The sequence below is a fragment of the Mesoplodon mirus genome (assembly GCF_964341445.2).
Source record: "Mesoplodon mirus genome assembly, chromosome: 12".
Lineage (NCBI taxonomy): Eukaryota > Metazoa > Chordata > Mammalia > Artiodactyla > Ziphiidae > Mesoplodon > Mesoplodon mirus.
The window spans coordinates 90424385-90437424 of NC_138988.1; the positions used below are offsets into that span (position 1 = coordinate 90424385).

The 13040-nt window shown below is 41.3% G+C and overlaps 1 protein-coding gene across 8 annotated transcripts in view; it reads right to left on the reverse strand.

Annotated features, from left to right (window-relative positions):
- The window catches only part of CDKAL1 (CDKAL1 threonylcarbamoyladenosine tRNA methylthiotransferase), a 669277-nt gene extending 656950 nt beyond the window's left edge, over positions 1-12327 (reverse strand). For 2 of the 8 annotated variants that reach the window (XM_082638080.1, XM_082638077.1), the window contains exon 1: positions 9774-9920. Coding sequence is in view for 2 of the 8 variants with exons in the window: in XM_082638075.1 (XP_082494201.1) it covers positions 11391-11403 (13 nt within the window). In the remaining 6 variants the exon portion in view is untranslated. Of the gene's footprint in view, positions 1-211; positions 225-9773; positions 9921-11390; positions 11435-11550; positions 12239-12265 lie in introns of those variants that run through there. The other 6 variants (XM_082638075.1, XM_082638076.1, XM_082638078.1 and 3 more) reach the window with 6 other exon arrangements.
- Positions 12328-13040: the final 713 nt, after the last annotated feature.

Sequence of the window (13040 nt, forward strand, 5' to 3'; positions counted from 1 at the left end):
TTTTAACTTCAAGTTTACAGAAAATACAGGAGATACAGTAAAAGAAACACCAGATAAATCTTATTGACAGTGGGACATTCCACGGTTCAACTGGAACTATTTCTTCAACAAATCAGGGTCATGGAGAAAAAAGCAGGAAAGGAACTGTTCAAGATTAAAGGATACTTAGAAGATAATATGAACACACTTCATGCTCTTGATCAGGTCTTACTTTGTCCAAACAACTGTAAGACATTTTGGGAACAATTAGGGAAATCAGAATATGAACTGGGTATTAGATAGTATTTGGATATTGCTAAAAATCATTAGATATAAAGTATTGTCTTTACGATTAAAATCTTATTTTTTAGAGATGCACACTGAATATGTGGAGGTAAATATTACATCTATAATTTATTTTAAAACAATAAAAAATATATTAAGACATGGGGAAACATTTACAACTCAAATCTAGGAAATAGACATGTTGGTGTTTATTATCCAATTCTACTGTCCTGAATGTTCAAAATTTTTATAATTAAGAAAAGAAAATGTGGACACTGCTTCCAGGAAGATGAAATAAACATATTTTCCCTATCCCTCCCACTAAGTACAACTAGAACTCCAGACATATATGTAAAATAAACATAAGAACACTTTGAAAGATGGAGAGAAGGCAGACCGGCTAGGGACCTTGCAACCCAAGTTACACCACCATGGTGAGCTCCTTGGGTTTTGTTTTGCCTTCTATATCCCAGACTTGGAGCTGAAGAAGCCAGCAACCCAGAAATGCCAACAGGTGCAGACAATAAAAGCCCTCAACAAAACAAAAGCCTGTTCTGTTGCCAAAGAACCAGAAAAGTGGCAGCCTTACAAGACAGAAAGCTTTTAGGCAATAACCATTCCACTCCACACAAACACCAAAAAAACACAAAACTGCAAAACACAATTCAGTGAAGATAGCCTTTTCAATAATTTCTGCTCGAGCAACTGGACATTTATAGACAAATAAATGAACAACCACCTAAGTCTCACACCTTATACAAAACTTAATTCAAACAGATCCTGGACTAAAATGTAAAACAAAACTATAAACTTTTAGAAAAAAATCGTAAGATCCAGAGGGAAAAATAAGCACATGAAAAGAGATTCAACATTACTAGCCATCAGAGAAATATAAACTAAAACCACAATGAGATATCACTACATAGCTGTCACTAAAATAAAAAACAGTGACAACACTAAATGCTGGCAAGGATGTAGAGAAACTGGATCACTCACACAGTCCTCATGGGAATATAAAATGGTACAGCTGCTCTGGAAAACAGTTTGGCATTTTCTTAAACTAATCATGCAACTACAATGCAACCCAGCAACTGTACTTCTAGGTGTTTATCCAGGAGAAATATTAAGACAGTCACACAAAAACCTAAAATAAATATTTACAGCAGCTTTCTTTGTAAGAGCTAAAACCTGAAAACAACCCAGATGCCCTTCAACGGTTGAATGGTTAAGTAAACTGAGGCACATCCAATACCATGGAATACTACTCAGCAACAGAAAGGAATGAACTACTGACACATGTAACAACCTGGATGAATCTCCAGAGAATTATGTTCAGTGAATAGAGCCAATTGCAAAAGGTTACCTACTGTACAATTACATTTATATAACATACTTGAGATTGAAATAACAAAATAATGGAAATGGAGGACAAAACAGTGGTTGCCAGTGATTAAGGAGAGGATGGAGTGGGAGGAACGTGAATGTGACTATAAAGGTCAGTGTGCGCGATCCTTGTGGTGACGGGAAGTGTTCTGCATCCTGACCACATCATGTCGATATCCAGGTTGTGATACTATACATATTACAGTTTTGCAAGATGTTACCTTTGGGGGAGACTTGGGTACAGTGTACAGCATCTCCACATAATTTTTATAACTAAGTAAATCTACAATTATGTTAAAATAAAATACTTAAGATAAAAAGCTACCTGAAAAATGAAACGTGCAGGCGTAACTCAAAGATAACTGCAGGTTCAGCTCCAGACCACCACAATAAAGTGAATGTCATAATAAAGGGAGTCACATGAATTTTCTGATTTTCCAGTGCACATAAAAGTTATGTTTACACTATACTGTAGTCTATTAAGTGTGAAATAGCATTATATCTTAAAAAACTATGTATATGCCTTAATTTTTAAATACTTTGTTGCTAAAAAAAAGTTAATCACCATCTGAGCCTTCAGAGAATTATAATCTTTTTGCTGGTGGTGGGTCTTGCCTCCATGTTGATGGCTACTCACTGGTCAGGGTGGTGGCTGCTGAAGGGGGGTGGCTGTGGGAATTTCTTAAAATAAGAGAACAGTGACGTTTGCCTCATCAATTGACTCTTCCTTTCATGAAGTTTCTCTATAAGCATGCAATGCTGTTTGACAGCATTTTACCCACAGTAGAGCTTCTTTTGAAATTAAAGTCAATTCTCTCAAACCCCGCCTCTGCTTTATTAACTAAGTTTACGTAATATTCTAAATCCTTTGTTGTCATTTCAACAATCTTCACAGCATCTTCACCAGGAGTAGATTCCATCTCAAGAGATCACTTTCCTTGCTCATCCATAAGAAGCAACTCCTCATCCATCCACGTTTTACCGTGAGACTGCAGCAATTCAGTCACATTTTCAGACTCCACTTCTAATTCTAGTTCTCTTGCTAATTCCACCACATCCGCAGTTATCTCCTCCACAAAACCTTGAACCCCTCAAAGTCACCCATGAAAGTTGGAACCGACTTGTTCCAAACTCCTGTTAATGTTGAAATTTTGACCTCCTCCTATGAATCACAAATGTCCTCAATGGCACCTAGAACGGTGAATCCTTTCCAAAAGGTTTTCAATTTACTTTGCCCGGATCCATCGGAGGAATCACTGTCTATAGCAGCTTAGCCTTATAAAATATATTTCTTCAATAATAACACTTGAAAGTCAAAATTACTACTTGACCCATGGGCTGCGGAACGGATGCTGTGTTAGCACCATGAAAAACATTAATCTCCTTGTATATCTCCATCAGAGCTCTTGGGTGACCAGGTGTACTGTCAATGAGCAGTAATATTTTCAAAGGAATGTTTTTTCTAGGCAGTAGGTCTCAATAGTGGGCTTAAAATATTCAGTAAACCATGTCATAAACAGATGTGCTGTCATCCAGGCTTTGTTGTTCCATTTACAGAGCACAGGCAGGGAAGATTTAGTATAATTCTTAAGGGCCCTAGGATTTCCGGAACGGTAAATGAGCACTGGCTTCAACTTATCATTATCAGCTATATTAGCCCCTGACAAGAGAGTCAGTCTGTCCTTTGAAGTTTTGAAACCAGGCACTGAGCCACTGTAATTATCTTAGCTAGATCTTCTGGTCCTTCTGGGTAACTTGCTGCAGCTTCTACATCAGCACTTGCTTCTTCACCTTGCACTTTTACATATGGAGATGGCTCCTTTCCTTAAATCTCATGAACCAACCTCTGCTAGCTTCAAACTTTTCTTCTGTAGCTTCCTCACCTCTATCAGCCTGCACCGAATTGAACAGAGTTAGGGCCTTGCTCAGGATTAGGCTTTGGCTTAAGGGAACGTTGCGGCTGGTTTGATCTTCTATCCACACCACTCAAACTTTCTCCATATCAGCAATAAGGCTGTTTTGCTTTTTTATCATCCATGTGTTCACTGGAGGATCTGTTTTAATATCCTTCAAGAACTCTTCCTTTACATTCACAATCTGGCTAACGGGCACAAGAAGCCTAGCTTTCAGTCTATCTCGGCTTCCGCGTTAAAGCTTAATCACTTCTAGTTTATTTAAACTGAGAGACATGCAATTCTTCCTTTCACTTGGACACTTAGAGGCCACTGCCAGGTTATTAACTGGCCTAATTTCAGTACTGGTGTGTCTCAGGGAATAGGGAGGCACGAGGAAAGGGGGAGAGATGGGGGAAGGGCCAGTTGGTTTAAGTAGGAGCACACATTTACCAATTAAGTTCGCTATCTCATACAGGCGTAGTTCAAGGCGCCCCAAACCAATTACAACAGTAACAAAGATAAATGATTACAGAGCACCATAACAAATATAACAATAACGAAAGAGTTTGGAATACTGCGAGAATTACCAAAATGTGGCCCAGAGACACAGAGTAAGTGCCGTTGGAAAAATGGCACCAACAGACGTGCTGGATGCCCGGCTGCCACAAAGCTCCAACGTGTAAAAACAAAAACAAGCAACAGCTGTGACGCACAATAAAGCGAAGCAAAAGAAAATGAGGTCTGCCGACACTTGAAGACACTTACTGGCAGACCTCCACTAATACTGTGTCCAGACAGGAAGCAAGGGCTTCACAGCATCATCTCATTAACCATTCACAACAACTCCAGGAGGTAGGTGGTGGTGTTATACTCACTTTAAAGAATAATCTAGGGAATTCCCTGGCTGTCCAATGGGTAAGACTCCACACTCTCACTGCCGAGGACCTGGGTTCCATCCCTGGTCGGGGAACTAAAATCCCATAAGCTGCGTGGCACAGCCAAATAAAAAAAAAAAAAAATGAAGAGTAATCTAAAACACAGAGAAGCTAACTTACCCAAAGCAGCTCAAAGACTCCACGGCAGATGAGCCTGAGCCCACGTGCTGTGCGAGACTCTACGGCCTACTTAATTACCCAGAATGACCACTTTTCATCCGGGTCGCCTAAACCAGTGTTAAGGGTCCTACACTCTCCTCTGGTTTCAAGGCTTTCTGATGAGTTTTCCTTCTCTTCATTTGTCAGATTCCCATCTTTCCATTAACAGAGTATTTCCAGCCAGGCTCATTTTGTGCCCTTGGCTGTAATGCACTCTTTACATGTATGACAAACTAGGCCGTGTAAATCAGACAAATCTGTGTTCAAATCTCAGCTAGCTTTACATTGCTCAGAAGAACAAAAGATCAGAAATAACCCAGATGGCAATCAATCAAGAACTGTTTAAATTATAGTGAACACCCATACCACATGGTCAGGGTAGGACTGTCAGTCACAGGCCTCCTCCTTCCCCAGATGTAGCCATGGCACATGAGACCCATGTGCCAGAGTAATTCATCCTCTGGGCCACAATGACTGGTTCAGGTTTGGACATGACAAGCCGAGCCAATGAGAATCATCACGAGAACTTCTATGCCAGGGCTAACAGGAGAGCTGGCTTCTCTTTCACTGAAGTGACTAAGTTAGGAGGCTGGCAACTTGAGGATACTGGGGGCCATCTTGCCTGCCACAAAGCAGAACCTACCCAAGGCAGGAAAGGCTTCTAAGAGCTGGAGAGATAACGAGCAATACTGACATTATTTGAGCAACTGGGTCCAACCAATGCCTGCAGCCAGATGCAGCCCTGCCCTGCCCAGTCACGTGAGCTAATAAATTCCCTCTGGGGCTAAAATTCATTTGAGTTGGGGCTTCTGTTCTTGCAAACGAGAGCCCTGGCCGACTCAGCAAACTATAGGTAAGGTGAAATGAACTAGGTTAGTCTTTCCCAAATTTGTTCTATTTATTGACTATCAGTGAAGAAACAGTTCTGTGGTCAAATAAATTTGGGACAGTCTGCGTCTTACAGGCTCCCAGTATGCATTAGTAGAGCAAAGACTGGGAAGCGCTGTAGTGAAGAAACTTAAACTCGCTGTTCTTAGGAGTTTTCTGAAAATTAATTTCTCACAGATCTCCTCTTCATGCGGTTGCAGACGGTACTGAAAACAGAAGGCCTGAATAAAGCTGACCCTCAGATTCCCTCCCACATTCTGTACACATAGATGACTTCATTTTCTTACCGGGAAATGGGTTTTTGCCCACATATCAATCTGTTACAGTGAATGAACTGCCCACCCCCCTTAGAACAATCCCTCTACTCTGACCTGCTCGAGCACAGAATTCCAGCCATGCTTCCTCTTCTTGCATCATCACTAATTGTCTTTTTACTGAATCATTACTATCTGGGTATAAACATACTGTTATTTCTCCCATTTGAAAAACAAAAACCTTATCTGGACCCCACTTCCTCTACCTACTGTCTCCACCACATTTCTCTCCTTTAAAAGAAAACTTGCAAGAACTGTCTCCAATTTCCCCCTCCCATTCTCTACTAAACCGGGCTTTCACCCCGACCACTCCACCAAAACTGCTGTCCTGATTTCAGTGACTCACAACAGTGTACATGGCGGTCAATTCTCAGCCATCTCGCCTGACCCGGTCTGCAGCATCTGACACTACAGTCCGTGCATCCCCTCCTAAAGCGATCTTCTTCACTGGCTTCTGGAATCGCACACTCTGAGTTCTCCTCCTACCATGTCAACCACTCCGTGCATCCCCCCCTAAAGCAATCTTCTTCACTGGCTTCTGGAATCGCACACTCTGAGTTCTCCTCCTACCATGTCAACCACTCCCCAAGTCTCCTTTGCTGGTTCCTCCTCATCTCTCCAACTTCTCAACCTCGGAATGCCCCCAGAGCTCCGTTACAGGACTTCTCTTCTCTAGTTACAGACACATCCTAGGTGATCTCATCCAGTCCCGAGGCCTTGCAAGACCAACTGTATGCTTATATAACCAGCCCCAGTCCTCCCCTGAACTTCAGGCTCAGATGTCCAACTGCCTATTCAACACCCCTGCTTGAATGTCTAATAGTTATTTCAGAATTAAAAGGTCAAAAACAAAACTCCTGATCCTCTCCCCACCTTACCCCACCTGCAACCAACAACATCACACCAGATCCTCCCACAGCTTTCCCCATCTCACTTAAAGGCAATCCCAACCTTCCACCCACTCAGGCCAAAAGTCCTGGAACCATCCCTGACTCCTCTCTTTCCTTCACCCTAAATCCAATCCACCAACAAAAGCCTGCTGGCTTGACCTTCCAACTATATTCAGAATCTATTTCTGACCATACCCACTGCTACATTCTTGGTCCAAACCAACATTAACTCTTGCCTGGATTACTGTAATAGTCACCCTGCTTCTACCCTTAATTCCCGAAGGACACTTGCAGCACGTAAGCCAGGGATCCCTTTAAAACCTAAATTCTTCTCAGGCTTCTGATCAAAACCTTCCCTTGGTATTCCATCTCAGAGTAAAAAGCCCCAGAGTAAAAACTGCTACAGAGTTCTACTAGGACATAATCAGCTTCCTGTTACCTCTGTGACCCCACTTCCCACCGCTCTCCCCTCTCCCTCCACTCGGCCACACGGGCATCCTGGCTAGTTCACACCCACCAGGCACACACTCATCTCAAGGTCTTTGTCTTGCCTGGAATGCCTTCAAGCCCTTTGGGACTTTGTTCAAATGTCACCAGTGAGGCCTTCCTGAGCAACTCCCACCTCACCACGTACACACACCTCCTATCCGCCTTCCCCGCCTTGTTTCCTCATCACAGCACTTCACCACCTGCTTAGATATTACAGGGGAGCACACTTGCCACCCCAAAATGTCTGCTTGCCACGCAGATTATTTTGAGCTGAAAACAATCAAGGACCAAAAGATTCGGGAAGAAACTCTGACCTTCCCCGTAAATGCCTAAAAGAACGTAAACAGAGCACCTGTTCCAGGAAGGGAGTAATCACCACAGATAACTAGAGTATGAACTACGTGTGCAGACGGGGAGGAACCTAGCAAAGTCTGTTTGTTAAAATTCCTCTGTAACCAAACATTTGCTTTTCCATGGCATGGCAATTGCCTTCCTCCCCTCTGAGGTCCCAAACCACTACCCCCAAGATCCTCTTCTGTCTTTAGCTGAAGACAAAAGGGTTTAAGGCAAGGGTTTCAACCACTTGGGAGAGTTACTGTTTGCCTGGGTCTCTCCCATGTATATATGTTATTACACTTTCGCCTGATTTGCCTCCTGTTAATCTGTCAGTTTAATTCTTAGACCAGCCAGAAGAACCTAGAAGGGTAGAGGAAAATTTCTTCCTCCATGAAAATATCTTCATTATTTTGTTACTATCTCTTTCTACTAGGATATATACTCTCAGGGGGATGGGGGGGCAGGGGGAGGTAAAGGCTTTTGGGTGCTTTGTTCACTGCTCTATCCCAGGTGGTGCCTAGAACTGTCTAGCACACTGCAGCTTCTCAATAAATACTTTTTACTGTACACTACCCAGTCTAACAAAATAGGCCCCCTCTGCTACCTCCCACTCTGCCCCAGCTGTAATAATCTTTCAGACATCCTCTGAGCACGCCAAACTAGCTTCTGACTCAGGGCCTTCACACTTGCTCTTCCTCTGCCTTGAATATCATCCCCAGATATTCGTATGCCTTGCTGCCTACTTCTCTACGCAAATGACACCTTGGAGAGGCCTTTTCCTAATCACCCTATCTAAGATAAGCACACACTGATTAGGCATCCCACACATTCTCACCAGCCTCTAACCCACTTTATGCTTCATTTTTCTTCATAACACTTACCTACCTGACTCCAGGTAGGTATATAACTGCATCTGTCTTTCTCACTACAGTGTAAGCTCCAAAAGAACAAGGGTGTCATCTCTTTCCTCACCACTATATCCACAACACCTGTAACAATGCCTAGCACACAGCAGGTGCAGAATATCTGTTGAATGAATGGATAAATAAACACTTGCTTAAGCTGAATTTAGCTAGTCTTTCTATAACACAGGAGGAAATTCTTACAGTAGGTGGGAAGGTGAAATAAATACCTAACCCCTACGGTTTCTTCTATAAACTATGACTCTATGAAATAACAAAGTTAAGTGAGAAAGGCTAAGACCAGGTAGTGACTTTCAATGTTACTAAAGAACTACTGAAGGATTATAAATTGAATGACATATATTAATTTTTTTAATTACACAATATTTACATCCCATACACAATTGCTTATGGATCCACTGAAGGGAAACAGTATGGAAGAACAGAGATGAGAGGGGTCCACTGCAGTAGACATACAGTATCAGAGTTAGGGAAGCAAGGAACACTGCTAAGCCTCTTATTTTATAGAACTGAAGTCCAGAGGAGCTAACAGATTTGTCCACTGATCGAGCTAAAATTAGAACCTAGGCCCTCCCTCAACACCAAGCTCTCCCCACATGGCTCTGCCCCATTGGCAAAGCACAAATAATGCAAGAGTCTAAGGCAACCCTAAGAAAGAAGAACATTCCAGAAAAAAATGGGCAAAGGCAAAACCGGCAACACACTTCAGAAATGCAAATAGCCGCTAAGCATAGGAAAGAATGCTCAAACACACTAAGGGCATGTGTTTAAACAAGGAGTTATTTTCCATCTACCCCACAGATAACAAAGACTGACAAACACCCAACTGTTAGCAGAAAGCACGGTAAAACTGACATACCCTTTCTGAAGGGCAATCTGGCAATACATATCAAACTTTAAAACATATATCCTTTTGCCCAGCAATTCCATTTCCAGAAATTCACTCTAGGGAGACAAAAGAGACAAATATATAATGCAGAGGTTCCTAAACCTGGCTGCATATAATAAGCACCTGAACAAACTCACTCATCACTATTAATTAGCTCAAGTTCTTACTGCCAACAAACTGGTAAATGGAATTGTTAGCCTTCAGAAATTATTAAATAAGTGACTAATAATGAAACTTTGAGAATAAAAGGAAAACAAGATAGTAGCTAAATGGAACAACAGGATCGTATAAAGTTTTTTCTCAAAGGTAGAGGAAATCAAGTTTAATGAAGGAAATAAAAACAGTAAGTGAAAAAAGGAGATATTGAAAATGATGAAGAGAGAATAATATAGAGTACTGGTTACTTACAGAGGTGATTTATTAGGAGACCTTTAGAACAGCAAATACCCAGGCCCCATTCTCCAGAGTGGAATTTAAGGATGGGAAGGTAAAACCTGCCCAGGTGATTCCACTATACACCTCTGATTGAGAACCACTGTTCTCCTACAGCAAAGGTTCTCAGTCTTGAGTGTTCATTATAGTCACCTGAGGAGCTATGGAAAATTACCGACAACTGAGCCCTGCGCTAGTTGAATCAATCGCTGGAACGGAGCCTGGACATCAATATTTTTTAAAACTTTCCAGTAATTCTCATGTGTGTTGCCACAGTTGTGAACCAAAGTCCTACACCAGTAGTTTTCATAGTGTGGTTCCCACACCAGCACAATTAGGGTCACTGGGGAAATTTGTTAGAAATGAAAAGTTTGGGGTCCCACTCAAAATCTACTGAATCAGATACTCTGAGTAAAGCTCAGCAATCTTTAACAAGCCCTCCAGGTGATTTTGATGTGCACTAAAGTTTGAGAATCACTGTCCTAGAGTTATTCTTTAATAAAAATCATCTAGAATGCTTGTCAAAAATATATTACCTGGTCAGCTGATTTTCAACAAGGGTGCCAAGAAAATTCAATGAGTAAAAGAGTAGTGTTTTCAACAAATGGTGCTGGGACAACTGGATAGCCACATGCAAAGAATGAAGTTGGATTCCTGCTTCACATCACATACAGAAATTAACTCCAATTGATTGCAGACCTAAATTTAAGAACTAATGCTATAAAACTCTTAGAAGATAAGATAGGTGTAAATGTTCATGACATTAGTTTAAGCACTGGTTTCTTAGTTATGACACCAAAAGAATAAGCAACAAAAGAAAAAACAGACTGGACTTACATTTAAGACTTTCATATTTAAGACTTTCATGCTTCAAAGGACACCATCAAGAAAGTGTAAAGAGAGCTCATACAATTGGAGAAAATGTTTGCAAATCAAATGTCTGATAAAGGTCTGGTATCAGAATACATATAGAACACTTACAACTCAACAACAGAAAAATAACCCAATGAAAAATATGAGCAAAGGATTTGAACAGACATTTCTCCAAAGAAGATATACAAACGACCAATAACATGACGAGATGTCAACATCATTAGCTATCAAGAAAATGCAAATCAAAACCACAATGAGACACCACGTCACAGGATGGCTAGAATAAAAAAGACAGAGAACAACAATGTTGATGAGGTTGTGCATTAGCTCACCCAGAGAAAAAGAACAGAATTTCTTCTGATTGGAAAGAAGACAGGACCAAGCCTTAAGGAACTCCATATTTACCTGCCATACAGAAGAGAACCAGCCTATAGTGGAGATCATGAAGAAGCCACTAGAGAAGAAAATCAGTGGGTCACAAAAGGAAAAGGAAGTGAGCATGTGAAAGAGGTGGACATGGTCAGTGCTGTTTAATGCAAGTAATGCAAAGTTAAGTAAAATGAATGAAAACGTTTCTTAGATTTAGTGATAGGAAGATCTTGGCGTTTCCAGATAATGAAGGTAGCAAAATCACTAAGAAATTAAAATTAGGCTACCTTCCTGCAGGTTATAATATGCAACACGTCACTCCAACATAAAAGGCTTAAAATAAATGAGTACCTCGATTATTCATAATTAGTCTCAAATCTTCTTGAGAGATGAGTCTGGAAAATAAAAACTGATTAGAAAAAGCAAGCTCGCAACAACTTCACAAAACAACAGTAAGGACTCTTTAAAACTACCTAAAAGGGATTAAACTCCATAAAAGGCTACTTTATACCTCAGGGTTAATAATGTTCCATACTACTCCCAATTTCTTTCTGATTAGGCCAGGTGTGTTAACATCTGCCACATTTGCTATGACTGAGATCCAGCGTCTGGCCGTAGTTAATAAACACTATCCAGCACTACAACACGTCTGCGTGATTCAAGTAATACCGAGAACTACAAAACACAAATATGGCAATAAAGTAAGTATCCACATCACCTGACACACGAAAGACACGTGTCGTCCCGAGATTCAGAAAGAGGTTTTACCAGTAAACAAGAAGGAAAAGTGAAAAATCAAGACACCTAATCTTCAGACCAACTTGTTTAAATTTCTGAGATACAGCTCTCTGAAAGCTAGGTAACTGTGAAACCTTGTCCCGTCCCACAAACTCACTAACGCAGAAAGTGGGAAAACGAATGAAGTTAGATTTGACAATAAGCAACAAGTTCCCTTAAATACTCCTTACAGCCCTGCAGCACCTAAGGCCAAAGACCCGTCCTCACTTCTGGCAGCGCTACCTGCCTCCCAATTCCCCCAGCCCAGTTGGTAAGTTCTCTTTTAACTGCAAAACAAACCAGCAAACCTCCCGAGAAAGACTAAAACTGGGGAAACAAGGCTCCGCCGTAAAAGGAACTCTGGCCAAGCTCTGCCCCACACTGATCCACCCGCCACCCTTATCCAGCAGTCGGGAAATAACAAACCAGCCAAAAGTAAGAGAACCTACACGCCACTCTCCGGAAACTGCAGCGACTTTAGATGGAGCTCGCCATGACACCTACGTCCCGCCACGGGTTTTTACGCATGCTCGCAGACGGTGGCCCGGAGAGATCAAATTACATCATCGCTGGAAATGCGCGTTCAGGTTCAACTTGGTTTAGTAATGATTTCATTTAACGATTCCTTTGGTTGCCAGAACGAAAATAAGACCTTCAAGACCTCGAGTTCTTAGAATCGTTTAATAGCTAACTTCTCCTGAGCTCTTACTACGTGTCGGGTACGGTGTTCAGAGCTTTCCATAAACATTATCTCCCCACTTATTTATTATTATACGTATTTTACAGAAGAGGAAACTGGGAGTTTAATTACGTGCCCAAAGTGATTCTGGTAGAAGTGACTGTCCTCTGTGCTAAACCCAACTCTGCCAGGCTCCCAGAGAATCTGCTCTTTTCATTACATTTTACCAGCTTCCTCGACCTTTTGTGAAAAGAGGTCGTATTAAAGAAAATGGAGAAGAGTAAAAAGATAACAGTTGGATTAAACTTAATATAGATCATTTAACACCAAGCAAGGTTTTTTGTTGTTTTTTGTTTGTTTTAATGCTTAGCAGACAGTCTAGGAGCAGCAGTTTAGCAGAGAAAGACAACTTTCATGGATTATATACAGATTCTGACCTGGTTACCTTACATGAGTTATCTCACCTTATTATTCTTTACCCCAGACACTGACCTTGTTTACCAGAAAAGCATTTCCACTAGAAAGTGAAGACTATAGCCATGAAC